Here is a 21,582-nt window from a genome sequence, read left to right on the forward strand (position 1 = left end):
CCGGGACCGAGGGACCCTCCCAAGCCCCGCCCCCGCCCGGGCAGCAGAGCCCACCTCCCCAGCCCGCGACTGCGCTCTGGGCCCCGCGCGCCCCGCCCCCACCGGAGACCTGAGCGGAGGCTGCACCGAGGGCCTCAGGTTCCGACCCCACCGCGCCTCTAGCCGCAGCTCCCCGCCGGGCATCCCAGCCCTTCCGCAGCGAGAGGTGGAGCCGGAGGCTGGGTTGTGGGCTCCAGGTGGGCTCTGGGAGGGATGAAGCAGGTAGGGCCGCGGGGATCTGGGGATGGGAGGGTGGTGGCGAGGACGCCAGGAGCCTGCGGGAGCGCTGGGAGAAGCGGGGAGGAGGAGGAGGGATGCGGGAGCCGGGGCTTGGGCCTGCTCTGGACCCCAAATGGGCCGAAGGTGGAGAAGGGGAGGGGTCCCGCCAGCAGAGAGGGTTGGGGCCAAAGGACCTGTGAACCGCGTAAGGGTCTTTCACCCGCCTTTGGTGTTCCCCAGGCCCTAGTGGACGATACTGAGGATGTGTCCCTGGATTTTGGCAACGAAGAGGAGCTGGCGTTTCGGAAAGCCAAGATCAGGTATGCTGGGACTGGGCACTGGGCAAGCATCCCCAGAGCTGCAAATGCATTCATTCACATTCATTCATTCATTCATTCAGAATGTATTGAGCACCTGGTGTGTGCCAGGCATGGGGCAAGGGACACACCCTGGACAGATCAGACAAGGTCCTGCCCTCCTGGAGCCTGCAGTCTTGGGGGGAGGGGACTAACATTGACCGGGCAAACAAAGATATTAACAAGATAATTAGTGTGAGAAGAGTTGGGAAGAAAATCAACCAGATGATGAAAGAGAAAGTAATTGGGGGAGGCCAGTTGCCTTAGTGCAGGCAGGGAGGGCCTCTCTGAGGAGGTGATGTTTCGGCTGGGACCTGAATGATGAGAGGCAGCCAGCCATGCATGGGAGACTCTGCAGGAAGCCTTCCATGTAGAAGGAACAGCAGGTTCAAGGGCCCCAGGCTGTGTTTGGAAGGTCAGAGAAAAGCCACTGTGTCTGGAGGGTAGTGGGGGAGAAGACAGGGGTTGGCAGGAGGCTGGAGAGGTGGACAAGGGCTTGAATTTTTATTCTTATCCCTGCTTCAGCTCCAGCCAGCCAGACATAGTGTTGGCTTAAAACAACAGAGATTTATTCTCTCACAGTTCTGGAGGCTAGAAGTCCAAAATCAGTTTCACTAGGCTGAGACCAAAGTGTCTGCAGGACAACACTCCTTCTGGAGGTTCTTGGGGAAAATCTGTTCTTTGCCTTTTCCAGCTTCTGGTGGCCCCTTCCTCTGCCCCTCAAGGCCAGCAGTGTAGCATCTTCCAGTCTTTCTCTGTTCCATTTCATATCGCCTTTTCCTCTGTGTGAAATCTCCTTCTGCCTTCCTCTTACAGGGTTACTTGTGATTGCATTTACAGCCCACCTGGATAATCCAGGGTAATCTCCCCATTTGAAGAGCCTTAATTTAATCACACCTGCAAAGCCCTTTTTCAGTATGTGGTAACATTCACAGCTTCCAGGGATCAGGACCCTGGATTGAGGGGCCATTATTGAGCTTATCATAATGGCCAATGATTGTTTTTAAGAAAAGACACAATAAGAGAACTGGAATGCTGGGGAATCTTCTAGAACATCTAAATGCATTATATGTTCAGTCTTTATTGAGCTCCTTCTGTATGCCCACCTGGGCTGGTGGCTGGGGATATACAGTATACAGGACACACCCCCTGCCTCTGTGGAGTCGCCTGGTCTAGAGCAGGGATGGTCACCCTTAACACTGCTGACATTTGGGGCCAGATACCTCTTTGCTGTAGGGGCTGTCCTGTGCATTGTAGGATATTTAGCAGTAAAGCCATGGCCTTTACTGACCAGATGCCCAGTAGTATCCCACCAGTAGAGTCTGCAGACACTGCCAAACATTCCCTGGGAGGCAGACTCGCCCCGGGTTGCAAACTGTCGGTGTGGGGATGTAGGGTGTAAGCATGCCCACGGCTGTTATGATTCAGTGGGGTTTTTTTGTGTTTTTTTTGCGGTACGCGGGCCTCTCACTGTTGCGGCCTCTCCCGTTGCGGAGCACAGGCTCCGGACACGCAGGCTCAGCGGCCATGGCTCATGGGCCCAGCCCCTCTGCGGCATGTGGGATCATCCCGGACCGGGGCACGAACCCGTGTCCCCTGCATTGGCAGGCGGACTCAACCACTGCGCCACCAGGGAAGCCCTGATTCAGTGTTTTAAATGCTGTGATTGGCAAAAGCTTGGGCACTTATGCTGGTCAGGGGAGGAAGTGACAGCTAAGCTGAGACCTGAAGGATGGGTAGGAGTTAACTAAGCGGGGGAGGAGCGAGGGGGGGACACATGCAAAGGCTTAGAGGTGAGGTCATGAGTTTAGGGAGCTGAGACTGCTTTAGTGGAGAGTAGTCTGAGCAGACGCTGGGGCCACACTGGAAGGGCTTACAAGGGAAGTTCTGGAGTTGCACTGTCCACTAGAACATATGGGAATGTACTACGTCTGTGCTCTCTGGTGTGGTAGCCACCAGCCACTGTGGCTGGTGAACACTTGATATGTGGCTAGTGTGACTGAGGGACAGACATTTGGATATTTAATTTTAATAGCCACATGTGGCTACTATACTGGACAGTGCAAATCTAGAGTTGGAATTTTCACAATGCAGTGACATGATCAGAATTACACAATAGACAGTGGATTGTAAGAGCAGAAGGAATCGCGAAGCAGAAGCTGGGAGGGAGCTTGGGCCAGGGTGCGGGCAGGGGTGATGGAGGGAAGTGGAGGGGCCCAGAGGCACAGAAGAGGCAGAATCAGCCTCGGTGATGATCAGGATGTGGGCTGCGGGTGGGAATAGTCAAGGGTGATGCCCAGGCCTCTGGCCTAGTGACCCAGGTGAAGGAGCACTTATGGGGGAAAGACGTTGAGCCCAGAGCCATCTTCGTTGGGTTGTGGTAGAATGTTCTAATGGCCAGGTGTGATGGGCAGCAGGGAAGAGAGGCTGGGAGCTCTGGGGGCATCATGTGGGCTGCATGCAGAGATCGGGGAGGCAGCAGCTCATGGCTGTGTGTGTGTTTGAGAGCTGCCCATCCCAGAATCGTCTGTGCCTAATGCAGATTTCTGGTCCAGGCCTGGACCTGCGTAACCAGATTCACAGGGGATGGGCATCTCTAGTTGATTCTGATGCTCAAGAAGAATATAGGGATGGCTCTAAATCCTGAGCATAAATGAAGTCACCCAGATAGCAGGATGGAAAGGAGGTTCTTAACTGGGGTCTATATATGGGCTTAACAGGGTTCAGGAACCCTGTGTAAACTATTATCTAAGTTTCACATGTGTGCTGCTTTAGGAAAAGGACTCAAACTTCAATTACATTGTCAAATGGGTCCATGATCCAAACAAGAATCACTAGTATCAGGTGAGAATTGTTATTTGTCAATTCCATGTTGAAATGGATTCCAGGTTGACTTTGAAGGGAGGTGAAGTGATGGAAGGGGCCCTATAACAGGAGTCTGGGATTTCAGGGCCACTTCTTCCTTTACCACTTGCTGGCTTTGTGATTTTGGACAGTGTTCACCTTGCCTTGTTGAGCCTTGACCCATCTGTATAATGGGGGTGCTTGTACCATCCTGACCTCCCCGCGTGGTGACTATACAATTTGTTCAGTACATATTTACCCAGCATCTGTGTACAGGTGCTAGCTAAGCCCTGGGGATAGAGACCTGGTCCCTTCCCTTCCTGTTCCTGGTTCCAGGTCAATGAAGTGCAGTGTGGTGGGGAGAGCACCTTGCAGAATCAGTGAAGGATGTGAGTCCATAGCAGGTAGAGGAAATGTTAGGTATGCTGCCTGTGTTTTTCCCCAGTGCGCTACTTTTTTTTTTCTTTTTTACCTTTTCTTATCATGGAAAAAAAATCCCCACAACATAAAGTTTGTCATTTTAACCATTTTTTTAAGTGTTCAGTAGTGTTAAATATATTCATGTTGTTGTAAAACAGATCTCCAGAACTTTTTCATCTTGCAAATCTGAACCTCTGTCCCCATTAAACACCACCTCTCCATCCCCCCTCCCCTCAGCCCCTGGCAACCATCATTCTTCTTTCTGTCTCTCTAAACTTGACAACTTTAGATACTTCATGTAAATGGAATCTTAGAGAATATGTCTTTTTGTGACTGGCTTTTTTCACTTAACATAATATTCTCAAGGTTCATCATGTTGTATCACGTATCAGAATTTTCTTCCTTTTAAAGACTGAAAAATATTCCATTGTGTGTATAGACCACATTTTGTTCATCGATTCGTCTGTTAATGGACACTTGGGTTGCTTCCACGTTTTAGCCCTTGCAAATAGTACTGCAATGAATATAGATATGCAATGATCTCTTAAAGACCCTGCTTTCAATTCTTGATATATACCCAGAAGTGGAACTGTTGGGTCATATGATAATTCTAGTTCTAATTTTTTTTTCTTTCTTTCTTTCTTTCTTTTTTTTTTACTTTTTGACTGCACCACGCGGCATGTGGGATCCTCGTTCCCTGACCAGGGACTGAACCCACACCCCCTGCAGTGGGAGCACAGAGTCTTTGACCACCAGGGAAGTCCCTAGTTTTAATTTTTTGAGGAACTTTCATACTATTTTCCATAACAATTGAACCATTTTACAATCCCAAAAGCAATGCACAGGGTTCCAATTTCTCTACATCCTCACCAACAATTGTTACTTTCTGTTTTTTTCAGAGTATCCATCTTGATGGATGTGAGGTGGTATCTCATTGTGGACTTGATTGCATTTCCCGAGTGATTAGTGATGTTGAGCATCTTTTCATGTGCATGTTTGCCATTTGTGTATCATCTTAGGAGAAATGTCTATCCAAAGTCCTTTGCCTAGTTTTTAATCAGGTTATTGGATTTTTTGTTGTTGTTCAGTTGTAGAAGTTCTTTATATATTCTGGATATTAAGCCCTTATGAAATGTATGATTTGCAAGTATTTTCTCCCATTTCATGGGTTGCCTTTCCACTCTGTTGATGGTGTCCTTTGATGCACAAAAGTTTTTAAATTTTATATAGCTCCATTTCTCTATTTTTACTTTTGTTGTCTTTGCTTTTGGTGTCATATTGTATGTGTGAGTGTATGTTTTTACTGAAATATATTCAAATATCATAAATTCACACTTTAAAATATACAATTCAGTGTGGTTTTTAGTCTGTTCACAAGGCTGTGCAATCACCATCACTGTCTAGTTCCAGAATTTTTGATCACCCCAGATGGAAGCCCTGCACCCATTAAGCTGTCATTTCCCATTTCTCCCATTTCTCTTCCAAGCCTCTGGAAACCACTAATCTACTTTCTGTTCCTTTGAATTGGCCTATTCTGGACATTTCATGTAAATGGGATCATACAGTATGTGGCCTTTCATCTGGCTTTTTTCACTGAGCATAATGTTTTCAAGGTTCATCCATGTTTTGGCATGTACTTCATTACTTATTATTGCTGAATAATATTTCATTGTATGGATAGAGTACATTTTTCTTATCCTTCGTAAGTTGATGGGCATTTGAGTTGTTTCTGCTTTTTGGTTCTTGTGAATAACGGTGCTGTGAACATCCATGTACAAGTTTATGTATGAACATATGTTTTCAGTTCTCTTGGGCATCAACCTAGAATCAAAACTGCTTGGCCAAATGGTAACTCTGTGTTTTAGCCATGCTGTGTTACAGACCAACTTTTAGTGAGTACTCTGGGCTTCCAGCTGCCTTGAGGAGCAGGAGAAGCCTGGACTCGAGGTCAGACAGACCCAGGTTTGGATCTTGGTTCCGCCATTCCCCAGCCAACTAACGGCGGTTGTGGGTTAGATTGGCAGACAGCCTCACCAGACACAAACAGGCTTTCATATACACCTGTTTACTTGGGTCTCTAGAAGGTTACGAGGCAGAGACACAGCATCTTCATCTCATCGAGGGACTCAGCTGCTACCCACACACACAGCTGCTTGTGCTCTGTCACTACGGGGGCTCTGTTGGGCTATCAGGGACAAGAGCCAGAGACTGTGGGTCACCTTGAGGCATAAAAGCTTCAGTTCTGTTTCCTGCCAACCTTTTCTAGGATTCTGTTCACTGAGGTCCAAGGCCTGCTTGCCAGCTCACAGATCCTCCAACCCAGGGGCAGTTCCACGCCACGAGCAGGCACATAGGACACTGTCATGGGAGTCCCAGATCATTCCCAGGCGGGCAGTCCTGATGTTAACCCTTCACTCACAGTGACCTTGAACAAGTCAGGGCACCTCCGGATCCCCCATTTTCTCATCTGTAAAATGTGAATGATGTCAGCTCCGTCATAGGGTCGTGTAAAGAGGACTCAGTTGGGTGACGAATGTATGTAACGAATCCAGCGGGACCCCTGACACCTTGTATGTCCTTCATAAATGGTACTTGCTATCATAAGTGTACTTCAGTGTCTTGACTGTGTGGGCAGGGCTGGGGCAGAGGCATGTCCTCAGCTGCAACAGGACATCACACTGGGGTTGTCCCTGGAGCTGGAGACTGTCCCTCATATGGAAAGATTGGTTTATGCTTTCAAGGCACTGTCTTCACAAAATTCATTTGGACCCAAAGGTCGTGGTTTCCAATGGATTCCCACCCAAGGTAGGATGATGTCCTCTTGCCCCAGGCAGAGTTATTGGATCCGATTTTGGTCTCAGTTGTCAGGGCTGGTTTATTGGCAGGGTTTGGTCAGTGTTCCATGGTTGGTCCTCATTCAGCACAGTGGGCATTAAATTGAGGGGAATCCCACTGTCTGGTGTCAGGTGCCACTGGGAGTCACATAATAGTGGGGCCAGGACCCAAGGCAGAAATCACGTAGAATCAGAACTGCCCCTGCAAATCCCCATCTAGCCTGTCAAGTAGAATAACATTTTGTCTTTCAGGAAGTCACCCACCATCCATTCATCTTCCCATGTTGGATACCGGAGCTGTTCCTCAAAATGAGCTGCAGGTGAAATTGTTGGCTGCTTTTTAGGGGAAGTTAGATTGAATGGAAAACAATAGCAAACACTTACTCACCTAGCACTTACTATATGCAGGCACTGTTCTCGGTGTTTTACTCATAAAATTCATTTAAGCTGTATTACAAACCTATGAAGTCGATACTATGATTTTTATCAATTTCAGGATGAAAGAAATTGAGGGAAAGAGTTGAGGGATTGGCCCGACATCACACAGCTGTGAAATTGTGGGGTGAGGATTTGAACCCTTAGATCTGGCTCTGGAGTTGCATCTTAGGTTATGCCGTGCTTAGGGGCACAGATGCTCACGCAGGGAGGGATGCTCGGGGACAGGCTCTGCCCTGAGAACGGCATTCTCAGGCCTTCCATCGTGTGCTTCCTCTGAGGAGTACTTTATATTTTCCTTGTGTACGTGAGAATGTGGAATTGCCCACTCTTTAGATCAGGCTTTCTCAACCCTCGGCACTGTGATACATGGGGCTGGGTGATTCTTTGTGGGGGCTGTCCTGTGTATTGTAGGACTTCAGCGGCATCCCTGGACTTCACCTACTAGGTGCCAGTGACACTGCCTTCTACAGTCGTGAGAACCAAAGAAGACTCCAGACATTGCCAGTGAAGTCCCCTAGGGGCAAAATTGCCCCCGGTTGAGAACCCTGATTTGGATTATTCTCTTGCTCTCTCTGGGGTTTGGATTTGGAGAAATTAAATTTGCATTTGAGGGAACTCAGAGGTCTGAAACCTCTGTGTTTGACCCAAGAGAAGCTGGTGGGGCAGGGGCCAAGGAAGGAGGGGGGCAGGTGATGGTACAGATGCACCTTGGTGACCGTCCATTATTCCCAGAAATCAACACAGGCACATCTCTAATTGCTACACACACACACACACACACACACACACACACACACACACACGCACGCACATATATACACATTGTGCTACAACACACAGATAAGAATAATTTTGGTTTTTCTTTGTTGTTAGGAAGTCTGATTGCCTTGATAAGTCTGATTGCCTCTGGACCCGTCGCCCAGACCCCTGTCCCCGGTGACTTTGGGCAACAAGTCATGCTGCCCCTCTTCCCACTCTAAAATCTATTTTTAAAATATAGAAATAATGACACATAAGCAGGTCTCACCAATGGCTGATGGTTTAAATTTAAGGAAGGTTCATGATTACCAAGGAAAATAATCCGCAGAATCAAGGAACTAGACAGATTTCAGTTCTCTCTTTTTTTTTTTTTAACATCTTTATTGGGGTATAATCGCTTTACAATGGTGTGTTAGTTTCTGCTTTATAACAAAGTGAATCAGTTATACATATGTTCCCATATCTCTTCCCTCTTTTCAGTTCTCTTTGATTAGGGTGAGGGATTACATGTTTTGAAATTAACCCCTTACATCTCCAGCTGCTTTACTTCCCCTTATTTATATTTCTTGTTAACATGATATTGATTGCATAAGCAGTGCCAGCAATAAAGTCACCAAAGGGAGATTTCTTCTAAACTATGACCCACACAGTTGCGGAAGGCATTTGGGACCAGAAGGAGACTTTGGTCAGAAGTTGGTTCCTTGATGTTCAGTATTGGAGAACAGCTGGACTGTGTGGACCTGGAGTGTTTAACTCACTCAATCATTTATTCCAGGGTTGATGCTACTGACATTTGGGGCTGGACATTCTTTGCTGTGGAGGCCTGTCCTGTGCACTGTAGGATGTTTAGCAGCATCCTGGCCTCTACCCACTAGATGCCAGTAGCAGCCCCCTAGTTGTGACAACCAAAAATGTTTCCAGACATTGCTGGTGGGGAACCCTGAATCACTTCCGTTTGAGAAGCACTGATTTATTCTTTCACTCATTCATTTATTCATTAAGTCAACAAAACCTTTCAGAGACCTTTGCGTGCCAAACACTGTTCTAAGGGCCACAGAGAAAACCAGACAGGCCTGGTCCTTGCCTTCATGGAGCTGACTTTCTCCCGTCACGGAGAGACAGTGAACACATAAGCAAATATCTAAACAAAGTGACATCAGAGAGTGGTAAGTGCCATGAAAAAGGGGGCCAGGGCTGAGGGCCCCTTTAGATTCTAGGGGAGGGTCAGAGGAGACCTGAGGAGGTGCATTATTTGGTCTGAGACCCAAATATGGAGGAGGAGCCAGGCACGGGAAGATGCACAGGAAGAGACTTCTGGCAGAGGAAACAGCAAGTGCAAAGGCCCTGAGGTGGGAGCATATTCTAGGGATTGTTGGAACCAGGCTAGGGTGTAGAAAGTGGGATAGTAGGAGGAGGAGACATTTGGAGATTTGTTAGGGAAAGGATGTGGGGACTTTGAAAATTCTGATGGGAATTTGGAATTTTGTCTGCTTTGATGGGCAATCTTTGGAGAGATTTGAGCAGGGGAGAGGTATGATCTGATTGACATTTGAGAAAGCTGCCCATGACTGCCAGGTGGCCTGTAGGGGAAGAACAGCAGCAGGGAGATCTTTTACGGGCTGGTGGAGGGGTCAGGGTGAAAGATGCTGGTGGCCTGGACTGGCTGGACTCCAGGGACACACATGGGAACTTGGCTCAAATTGGTCTTTGTCCAAATTCTGCCAGCTGCTGGGACTTCTGAGATTGGATAGAGATGGTTGAAGGCAGTGGGTTCCAGATGCAGGTTGTGGGACATGCATTCCCAGGAGATGTCAACTTCATCAGCATCCCTCAGGAACTCAGCAAACAAAGGGCCAAAACTTCAGGGTCTCCATCCCTGAAGATTTGACTCAGTAGGTGTTGAGATGGGTGTGAAAGGGTCCTGCAACGTGATTCTGCTCTGCTCCGAGTGACTTGGCGAATTCTTCTAGGTTGTCTATTTCTGGATTAAGTAGGGAGTGTGTGTGTGTGTGTGTGTGTGTGTGTGTGTGTGTGTGTGCGTGTGTGTGTTCACCTTCATTGGAGTGGGGTTTGGTGTTGATACAAGGCTCAGCTATATATCCTGGCAAGTGATGCCAATGACGTTTCCTCAGTAAAGACCAGCTCAATAAATTCGGGTTGGAATCCAAGGGGAAAGGCCTGGGTCTGGCCCTACTCCAGCCCTAAGGAAATTCTCTTCACACAGGGGCTCAGCCTTGGGTGTTCCACGACCAATGACTCACTCCTGACTCATTACAGGAGTAAGGAGGCTTCCAGAATGACTCAGAAGCAGCCAGAGATCGTGTTAATGGATCCTTATTTTTTCTGGCATTACAGTACAGATGTATCTCCCCCGCAGATCGTAAAATACTTTAGAATAGGAAGTGCAAAGGGACAGTCAGCCGACTGACTCCAAGCCTCCAAGCCTCAGACATACTCTTTTGGGCCATGGAGGTATTTTAAGTGACTGTGAATTTATATTTAAATATTGGAACAGGTCACATTAGCAATCTGACTTTCTCAGAGTAGATGAGCCACAGAGACAGAAGGCAGATTGGTGGTTGCCAGGGGCTGTGGAGAGGAAAAAATGGGGAGAAACTGCCCAATTGGTATGGGGTTTTACTTTGGAATGATGGAAATGTTTTGGAACAACGGTGTGAAGTATTAAATGCCACTGAATTCTTCACTTTAAAATGGTTAATTTTATGTGATGTGAATTTCACCTCGATACATTTTTTGTTATTTTTAAATATTACATTTAAATATTTAACATATTAAATTAAAATATTTAAATATTTTTAAATATTTTAAAGTATTAAAAAAATACTTTAGACCTTATTTTTTTGGAACAGTTTTAAGTTCACAGCAAAATTAAGGGGAAGGTACAGAGATTTCTCATATACCCCCCTCCCCGCCTCCCACAAATAGCTTCCCTCATTATCAACATCCCCTGCCAGAGGAAACATTTGCTACAATTGATGAACCTACATTGACACGTCCCCATCACCCAAAGTCCATAGTTTACATTAGGGTTCACTCTTGGTGTACCTTCTATAGGTTTGGACAAATATAATAACATGTATCCACCATCACAGTATCATACAGAATAGTTTCACTGCCCCCCAAAAACCTGTTCACTCCCTCCATCCACCCTAATCCATGATCTTTTTACTGCCACCATAGTTTTGCCTTTTCTAGAATGGCATATAGTTGGAATCATACAGTATGCAGCTTTTTCAGAGTGGCTTCTTTCACTTAGTAATATGCAATTAAATCTTTTTTTTTAACTTTACTCTGGATTGCTGACTTCTTGTGAATGGCTGTTAGATTTGGAAGGGTGGACCTGTCCCTTCAGGGTGAGCCCCAGCTCTCACCCAACGAGCTGACTTTTTTCCTACCCCAGCTCAGCCCTCTAAGTACCTGAGTTTGCAGCACCCCCATCACCACCCATCAAGGACAATGGGGAAGAAACAACAATACTCCAACAATAGCATTTCTACTAGGCTTTCCAGAGGTGCAAGAAGCTTTGAGTTGGAATTTCTAATACTGTAGTTTTCTCCGCAAACCTCTTGAAGTTGATTGAGGGGCCTGTTTGCAGTAGCCCGGCCTTGGGGGTCAGGCTGTACATGGCCATCCTAGCCCACTTACCCTGAGCCCCCGTGTTCCTGCTCATGCCCTGGCCTTTTATATGCTTCACTCTCTGCTCCCTAAATTTGTCCTTTAGATCTTAAAATATTTTGTGTGTGTGTCCAAATCCCTATTATCTTTTTAAAAAATTAAAAAAAAATTTTATTGAAGTATAGTTGGTTTACAATGTTGTGTTAGTTTCAGGTGTAAAGCAAAGTGATTCAGTTATACTATATATATGTGTGTGTGTATATGTGTGTGTGTATATATATACGTATATTCTTTTTCAGATTCTTTTCCCTTATAGGTTATTACAAAATATTGAGTAGAGTTCCCTGTGCTATACAGTAGGTCCTTATTAGTTATCTATTTTATATATAGTAGTGTGTATATGTTAATCCCAAACTCCTAATTTAACCTGATCTTAAAATATTTTTTAAAAATTCATTTATTTTTAATTGAGATATAATTCATATACCATAGCATTTACCCCTTTAAAGGCTACAATTCAGTGGCCTTTGGTATATTCCAAAGGTTGTGCAACCATCATTACTGTCTAATTCCAGAATGTTTTCATCACCTGCAAAAGAAACCCCATGTCCTTTAGATCTTCATCCTCATCACTAAGAACCATCCCCTACTCTGAGCTAGGTGCCCTTCCTGTCAGCCCCAAGTGCCCCCAGCCTGGTGGCCAGCTGTTGTGTCCACCTCTTGGGTTTGCTAAAATGTCACGAAATAGCCAAGAGCCTTGTGGATACCCTGCCCTCATAACTAAAGGATTAGCACCTGGAATAGCAGGGGCAGCTGGGGGCACCCTGCACCACTGCCCATTCTGACAGGATAGTGGCCATGCCATGTTGAATATTTTGATCGTGACTCTGCTTACCCCATTAATGACACCTTTCAGACTGAGTTGAAATTGCCCATTTGCACATATATACAATGGAATATTTTACTCAGCCATAAAAAGAAACGAAATTGAGTTATTTGTAGTGAGGTGGATAGACCTAGAGTCTGTCATACAGAGTGAAGTAAGTCAGAAAGAGAAAAACAAATACCGTATGCTAACACATATATGGAATCTAAAAAAAAAAGGAAAAAGGTTCTGATGAACCTAGGGGCAGGACAGGAATAAAGACGCAGACGTAGAGAATGGACTTGACACGGGGAGGGGGAAGGGTAAGCTGGGATGAAGTGAGAGAGTGGCATGGACATATATACGCTACCAAATGTAAAATTGATAGCTAGTGGGAAGCAGCCACATAGCACAGGGAGATCAGCTCGGTGCTCTGTGGCCACCTAGAGGGGTGGGATAAGGAGGGTGGAAACGCAAGAGGGAGGGGATATGGGGATATATGTATATGTATAGCTGATTCACTTTGTGATACATCAGAAACTAACACACCATTGTAAAGCCATTATACTCCAGTAAAGATGTTGGGAAAAAAAAAAGAAATTTCCCATTTGCTTCTTTGCTTCCCTCCCCCGCATGCCCCCCACCCCAGTGATGTTCATGAGGGCAGGACTTGGTGCATTTGGTTCACTGTACTTCGCTTGGATCTGGCATGGTGCTTGGTAAATAATAGGTGTTCAATAAACGTGGCGCCGTTGCTCTAGGCCCAATTTCTCAAACTGCCTTATTTCTTAAGCAATTTTGAAAATCAGTTTAAAGCATCTATAATTAAGTTGACTATGAACTTAATTTTATGTTGTTGGACAATTTAAACTGCAATTTCCATTTTAGTCATCATTTTGTTTTGTTTTTTTTGTTTTGTTTTGTTTTTTGTTTTTGCGGTACGCGGGCCTCTCACTGTGGTGGCCTCTCCCGTTGTGGAGCACAGGCTCCGGACGCACAGGCTCAGTGGCCATGGCTCACAGGCCCAGCCGCTCCGTGGCACGTGGGATCTTCCCAGACCGGGGCACAAACCCGTGTCCCCTGCATCGACAGGCAGACTCTCAACCACTGCGCCACCAGGGAAGCCCTTAGTCATCATTTTAAATATCGAATTATCCTGCAAACGATAAACACACATGCACGGCAATTACAAAACTTACTGCTTTCAGGGTGATGGGGAAATTTAGTGGTTGATGAGACCCCAGATGAAAGAATTGTAAAATATAGCAACAAAATATGTTAAATTGGAAAATAATGTTTGGAAGCAATGTCCTTAAAACGACTTAAAAAACTTTTTACTTTGAAATAATATCAAACTTACAGGAAAGTAGCAAGAATAGTACAAAGAACTGAGACGTGTCCTTTACCTTGATTCAGCTATTGTTAACACTTTGCTGTGTGTGTGTTTATTTTATGAAGTGTTTAAGAGTAAAATGAACATATAATGCTCACTTCCTCCTGAATCCTTCAATGTGTATTCTACGAACAGGATATTCTCTTACATAAACAGAGGACAGTGATTCAAAATGAGACACTTACCTAATCTTCAGTCCGTATTCCCATGTCTTTTATTGTAATTTTTTTTTTTCCCAGTTCAAGATCCAATTGGGATCACCCATTGCATTTAGTTACTCTTTTTTTTTGGCCACACTGCATGGCATGTGTTATCTTAGTTCACTGACCAGGGATTGAACCCACGCGCCCTGAAGTGGAAGCGTGGTGTCTTAACCACTGGACTGCCAGAGAAGTCCCAGTTAGTTATTCTTGAGCTTTTCTCTGCCTTTTTCTGTCTTTCGTGACATGGACAGTTTTGAGGAGTAAAGGTTTGCTATTTTGAGGAATGTACCTGAACTTGGGTCTGTCTTATATTATTCATGACTAGATCCAGGTCATGATTTTTGAACTATGAATATAGTTCCCTGTGCTATACAGTAGGACCTTATTGTTTATCTATTCTATGTATAATAGTTTGCATAAGATGCTATCATTTGAAGGTACACTGGTTCAGTTATAGCTCTTGAGGGTGGGGAGTAAATACCATATTAATATTTGCATCCTTTAGTGGATGCATCCTGATTCCAGACACATTAAAATGGTCAAAAAAGGGACTTCCCTGGTGGTCCAATGGTAAAGAATCCGCCTTCTAATTCAGGGGACGCGGGTTTGATCCCTGGTCAGGGAAGCAAGATCCCACATGCCGCTGGGCAACTAAGCCCGTATGCCACAACTATTGAGTTCATGCACCTCAACGAGAGAGCCTGTGTGCTGCAAACTACAGAGCCCACGTGCTCTGGAGCCCACGCGCCACAACTACAGAGCCTACGTGCCCTGGAGCCCGGCGCCTCAACGAAGATCTCATGTGCTGCAACTAAGAACTGACACAGCCAAAAAAATAAGGAAAATAAATAAATTTTTTTTTAATTTAAAATGGCCAAAAATAAAAATGCAGGAAAGACAGGATTCTATTTAGCAGATGAGGAAACCAGTGCTCCCAAGAGCCAGATTACAGACCCAACCTCACTTAAGGGTATTTGATGACTTCAGATCCTGCCCACTGTTGAGCAGAATCTGGTAGCTAAAGCACATTAAATAGGTGAATTCTACTCTCTGCAAAAAAAAAAAAAAAAAAAAAAAAAAAAGCACCTCACTCACAGTGAGGGTGACGACAAACAGGAATACAGGTTTCTTACCTCCTTCAACCTCCCTGAGGTACCACCTGCTCTAAGTGCCTTCCTGCTGGCTGACTTCTGCTCTGACCTTCTGGAAAAATCAGTCCTTGGCCTCTCTGCTTTTTTTCTCGCCCTCAGTTAATAACTCTGAGTCTCCTGTTTAAAAGAGGTGAGCGTAACTGCAGCTGCCCTCGTGATCTCCCCCCACCACCAGCTGTCTTCAAGTAAGACTGCAACTCTTCATTTTATCACCCGGATTCTTGGAGGAAGCTGACTCTCGTTGCCCTTTCTGCCCTTTGAAACCACCGGACAAAACATAATGTGGATTATACAGAGTTTAAACTCTTCAACATTAGAGCCTGTATGTGTTAGCTACTGCTGTATAACAAGTTACCCCAAACTTAGCAGCTTCAGACAACAAACATTTATGATCTCACACTGTGCCTGAAGCTCAGGAAACTGGGGCAGCTTAGCTGGGTAGTTCTGTCTCAGGGTCTCATGAGGCTGCTGTCATATTAAGGCCTGACTGGGGCAGGAGGAGCTGCTTCCAAGAGGGCTCCCTCATGTGGCTGTTGGCTGGAGGCCTCAGTTTCTTAGACACGTGGACCTCTCCATAGGGCTGCTCCCAACGTGGCAGCTGGTTTCCCCCAGGGAGAGCAAGGGAGACAGCAAAAGAGAGTGTCCAAGACAGAAGCCACAGTGTCTTTTATGACCTAATATCAGGTATGATAAACAATTACTTCTAATGTGTACTATCAGTCATGCAGACCAGCCCCAGTGATTCATTGTTGGAGGGGACTGTACAAGGGTATAAATGCCAGGAGGTCGGGATCATGGGGGCCAATTCAGAGGCTGGCTACTTACAGATCCCAGCCCAAAAAAGGAACAAATGCATGTGTGCCTACAGAGTGCCCACTGTACTCCAGGCCCTGATGTTAAGTAGGTGTGATTATCCCCATTTTACAGGTGAGGAAACTGAACAAGAAAGGTTGAGTCACTGGTCTAAGGTCACACAGTAAATGACAGAACTGGAATTTGAAAGGCAGTAGTCTGCTTCCTTAAAAAAATATTATTAAAGAGTTCCAAATGTATACCAAATAGAATAATATAAATGAGCCCCATGTGGCCATCACACAGCTTCAGAAATGATCAACTCCTGAACAATCTTCTTTCATTTATACCCTGCCTCTCCCCCTCCCCCTGATTATTTTGAAACAAACCCCAGACATTACATCACTCCAAACATAAATATTGTGATGTTATCTCTAAAAGACAAGAATTGGTTTTTAAAAGCAAAACCACAATAGCATTTTCTCACTTTAAAAATGGTTAACAATTCCCATGATATTTCAATCAAGAAATACCCAGGGTCCAAATTCCCTTGATTGTCTCATAACTTTATTATTTGTTGGAACCACAATTGAATATCTTCCACATTTTGCAATTGGTGGCTGGATATCTTAGGTCCCTTTTCATCTGTAGATTTCCCAGTCCTCTCCTTGCTCTCTCTCATTTTTTTCCCCCTTTGCAATTGATTTGTTGTTCTGTTGAGCTTCTCACAGTCTGGAAAATTGCTGATTGCAACCCTGATGTGTCCTTTGTTGCCTATGTTTCTTGAGCTTGGTGAGATTCAGGTGTGATATTTTGGGGGCACAGCTGACTTCAAAGGAGGGGGTGAGTTCTTCCATCAGGGGCTCCCAATGCCTGGTTGTCCTCAGCTGCTTCTCTTGAATGCATTAGGGGCTTCAGCATGGTGTCATTCTAACGCTATCATTCTGTCTCCGTTTGTAAGCCGAAGGAATCCAGAACGAGAAACTCCCCCTCTTCAAATATTTAGTCATTGCAAGATACACTTTACAGAGAAAAGACATAATAAACGTTTGATGCTTGCTCTTCATTTTTCCGCTTTCAAGTGATGAGTTTGTTCCCCAGCATCCCTCATAAGTGACCACTGAGGGTTTTGATTAAGTATCACATGACTCACGGGCTACAACATTCTTATTGCTGCTCAAGTTGTTCCATCTTTGGCCGGTGGGAGGCTCTACCCATTGGCCGCTGAGTCTCTTGACCTGGCTCTCATGGTCTTTGACAGCTTCCTTGCAACCTGGGATGTTCCGATGTCCCAGCCTCATCAAGCTGGGATGGCCTGGAATCGCCATTTCTCCAAGCAGCCCTGGCTCCTTTGGAGAATGGAGTTTAGAAGCCACAGTCTGGTTTCCTCTCCTGTGCCAGCTGTCTGGCTCTGTGGCTAGGAAGTGCATCAAGCAGGGCTGACAGCATCTCTTAGTGGACGTATTTTGGGGATTCACTGTTGTCACCAGGCACGGGTCCCTTTCAGTTGACCTGCAGTTCCTCGGGGCAGCCAACAGGAGGGGCAGCTATGAAACTCCGGCCTGAGATTCAGTGTGGCTGATTCTGCCACTCGGAGCAGCTGCTAGCCCATAATGCGCCTCCTCCGTGCAAATCAGAAAAGATGCTCCTTCCATGGGCAGGCAGTTCCCTCCAGGGCCTGCAGCTGGAGAGCAGAGCATGCACCTGATTCCAGCAGCGCATCACCTGGGCAATTGCTTCTTTGCTCTGACCCTGGGGCAGTTCACTTCACCTCCCTGAGCTCCCGACTCGTCTGCAGAATGGCTCTCTGTCCCTTTCCAACCTCGCTTATTTTCTTTGGGCTCATTTGTCCCCAGGCGGGTGTTATGGGTTGACTTGTATCCTCCCCAAAAGAGATATACGGACGTCCTAACCTGCAGTACCTCAAAACGTGACTTCGTTTGGAAATAGGGGTTTTGCAGATGTAATTAGTTAAGATGAGGTCATCCTGGAGTAGGGTGGGCCCCTAGTCCTATATGACTGGTGTCGTTTAAAAAGATGGCCATGTGAAGACAAACACTTGGAGAAGGCCATGAGACAACACAGGCAGAGGTTGGAGTGATGCAGCTACAAGCCAAGGAAGGCCAAGGGTGCCAGTTGTCATCAGAAGGTAGGAGAGAGTCCTGGGATAGATTATCCCCCAGAAGGAACCAATCCTGCAGACAGAGATTTTGGTGTTTGTTTTGTTTTGCTTTGTTTTTTTGAGCACAGCGAAAAAGGCAGGTTTTAAGACAACGTGATTTTGGTGTTTTAAGTTGCCCAGTTTGGTGTGCATTGTTACAACAGCCCTGGGAAATGGATACAGCAGTGACTGCTTTCCCCTGTTCCCTGCTACTCTGAGGGTGGTCCATGGACCTGCAACATCAGCATCACCTGGGTGCTCATTAAAATGCATCTCAGGCCCCATCCCAGACCTCCTGAATCAGCGTCTGCATTTAACAAGAGAGCCGGGTGGTTTGTATGTGGAGAAGCACTGCATTATATAACAGGAAGGTGGCGGAATGATTAGCCCCCAGGGCAAACGCACAATTATTTCTGTTCATAGTTGGTATTGAACTCTCACTGCCCACCAGGCAGTATCCCAAGCCCTTTATGTACATTATGATTCTCATGTAATCTTCCCGGCAGCTCCGTGCACTCGGTACTTCCCAATGTGTGCACTGCACTACTCCAGGGAACACGATTCACACTGACTATGATTGAATGATGCCCCCTGGTGTTGTGCAACTCAGCATCCCTGACTCTTATTATCCCATTTTATAGATGAGGAAACTGACACACAGCGAGGTTAAGTCACTTGCTCAAGGTCACACAGGTCCTCAGTGGTGGAGCTGGGATTTGAATCTGCTAATTTGTCTCTGAACTTGTACCCAGGACCTTTTACTCACCGCCCAACCCCTCTCTCTAAAGGAGAGCCAGTGAAGGCCGCGTCTTTTCTCCCGCCATTTCTTCTCTCTTTTAAATTGTAAAATACACATAGCGTCAAAGTGACGTTTTTAACCATTTTATTTTATGTATTCATTTTTTTGGCTGCGTCGCGTGGCTTGTGAGATCCTAGTTCCCTAACCAGGGATCAAACCTGGGCCCTTGGCAGTGAAAGTGCTGAGTCCTAAACACCGGTCCGCTGGGAAGTCCCTTAACCATTTTAGAGTGAACGATTCAATGGCATTTAGGACATTCACAGTGTTATACAACCATCATCGCTATTCCATTCCAGAGTATTTTTATCACCCCAAAAGGAAACCCCATAGCTATTAACAGTTGCTCCCTGTTCCCACAAGCCCCCGGCAACCAGTAATCTGCTTTCTGCCTCTGTGAACTGGCCTATTCTGGACATTTCAAGAATGGAATCCTACAATATGGGACCTTTTATGTCTGGCTTCTTTCACTTAGTATGTTTTCAAGGTTCCTCCATGTTGTCGCATGCATCAGTACTCCAATAATTCTTTTCATGGTTTTTTTTTTTTTAGTTGTGGTTAAATATACATAGGAAAAAAATCTACCATTTTCAACTCAGTGGCAACAAGTCCATTCACGCTGTTGTGTCACCGTCACCACCATCCATCTCTAGAACCGCTTCGTCACCCTAAACTGAGAGCTTGTGTCCATGGAGCAATCACTCCCCATTTCCTCCTCCCACCAGCCCCCAGTAGCCTCTATTCTACTTTCTGTCTCTATGAATTTGCCTTTTCTGGGTAGCTTAGGTTAAGTGGAATCATACAGTATCTGTGCTTTCGTGTCTGGCTTCTTTCCCTGAGCCTAAGGTTTTCAAGGTTCGCCCACATTGTAGCAGGTATCTGTGCTTCATTCCTTTTTATGGCTGAGTGACACCCCATTGCGTGGACAGGCCACGTTTTGCTCATCTGCCTGTCCGCTGATGGACATTTGGGTGGTTTCCACCTTTCGGTGATGGTGAATGTTGCTGCCGTGGACATGCGTGTACACGCTTTTGTTTGAAGGCTTGTTTTCAGCTCTTTTGTTTTCCCATTTCTTCTGAAAACTCTGAGTCTTTAAGGAATTTGGCCCGTGGTTCCAGCAGCAGCAGCAGGGGGCAGTGAGCAGTAGCTGGGGTGGAGGTAGGGGAGTTGGCCTGGGTGCCCCCAGGGGAGAGGTGAGGGTGCTTGCACAGGGCCCATCCAGGGCCGAGCGGCCAGGGGCCCGCTGACATTTTGCCGGCGTTTTGCTGCCACGCACACCCAGCCAATAAAGTTGGGGTGTCTCTCTAAAAAGAAAGAAAGAACAGAAACTAGAGGGAAGACTTAGTGACCAGAGGGAAGTCTGTTCTTTTATTCGCTTCCACACTCAAACCTCTATTGTGCTGACCTTTGAATCAAAGCTATGAGGACTTAGCAATCAGCACCTGCTCAGACATCCCCACAGCCTTAAACCTGCCCGTCCCGGGCCCAGATGTCGGGGGAGGAGGAGGATGTGCTGTCATTTGAAGCAAGAAGTTGGAGTCTGAAGGATGACGGAGCTATTGTTGCATCTGGAGCATTCTAGAGAAGAACAGTCCAGCCCCCATGGTGCACGCCCTGGGTTAGCCAGGCCCACACGGTTTCTGAAGGGCTCATAGGGTCCTCTGCTTTTTTGGGTGTGGTTTCCTTCCTTCCTGCTTTGTTCCCCGAACTGAGTTTATCTTGAAAATGGAACAAAGGAGGGCTCCTGGATGGCAGTGAGCATACAGATCACCTGGGGTCTTGTTAAAATGAAGATTCGGGCTCAGGGGGCCTGGGGTGGGGCTGCTGATCCTGCATTTCTAACAAGCTCCGGGGCACGTGGGAAGCAGGTGGATGGGCCGAGGGCTGGGCAGATGTGGTCTTAGCTGTCTCTCCGTCACACCTCGGAGTCCCCTTCCTCCCACGTCTTCCTGGTGTTACGCTGCTGTTAGCAGAAGAGCCACCTGACTCTAAGTGGGTGTCGGGGCTGAAGAAATAAATAGCAGCATCCTACTTCTTTTCAACAACAGGGAAAAACATCTAACGGAAGACATCCAAAAAGATCATCACCTGCCGAGGCTTTTTCTCACTTTCTCCTGTTCTCAAAAATCTCGACCATGAATGACTCAAACAATAAATAGAGTGATATTAACCACAGCGACCTGAGGCCCCCTCTGGTCTGGCATCGTAGGTATTTTTCATCTCAGGAGCCTTGGACATCTGCGGTTAAATGTAACTCTCCCATTTTATAGATGAGTAAACTGAGGCTCTGAGTGGTTTAGTGCCCTGTCCAGGACCATGTATGCAGCAAGGATGGAGCATGAATGTGGATCAGGGTTCTCTGGCTTTCACTGTACCCACTGTCCAGGTAGGGGCCAGAGTGGGCATTTTTACTCCACAGAGAGTGGTGGCCCTTTTTTTTGCATAGGGACTGGTAAGCCCAGACGAAAGGACCTGCTTTCTGGAATTTTCTCACACATTCAACTGTAATGGCCAATTACTCAACTGGGGATTTTTAGGTCTGAATTTATTTTTATTTGGACCACAGATGGCCCCCAGAATATCAATGGGCTTGTTTTTTTCTGAAACGTGTCTTGCCTCAATGCAAAGCTGAGGCTGCCTCTGATCATTTCTTTGTTTTTCTATTTTTTAATTCAA

At 46.2% G+C, this 21,582-nt stretch overlaps 1 protein-coding gene across 1 annotated transcript in view; it reads left to right on the forward strand.

Moving 5' to 3' along the window:
• Positions 1–236: 236 nt before the first annotated feature.
• The window catches only part of TVP23A (trans-golgi network vesicle protein 23 homolog A), a 30,748-nt gene continuing 9,402 nt past the window's right edge, over positions 237–21,582 (forward strand). Inside the window, exon 1 of the mRNA XM_089896169.1 lies at positions 237–578. Coding sequence (XP_089752295.1) covers positions 253–578 — 326 coding nt within the window. The 5' untranslated portion in view covers positions 237–252. The remainder of the gene's footprint in view (positions 579–21,582) is intronic.

This window comes from Delphinapterus leucas, chromosome 15 (assembly GCF_059928025.1).
Source record: "Delphinapterus leucas isolate spDelLeu-1000000601 "Yukka" chromosome 15, BTC_Dleu_Yukka2, whole genome shotgun sequence".
NCBI classification, from domain to species: domain Eukaryota; kingdom Metazoa; phylum Chordata; class Mammalia; order Artiodactyla; family Monodontidae; genus Delphinapterus; species Delphinapterus leucas.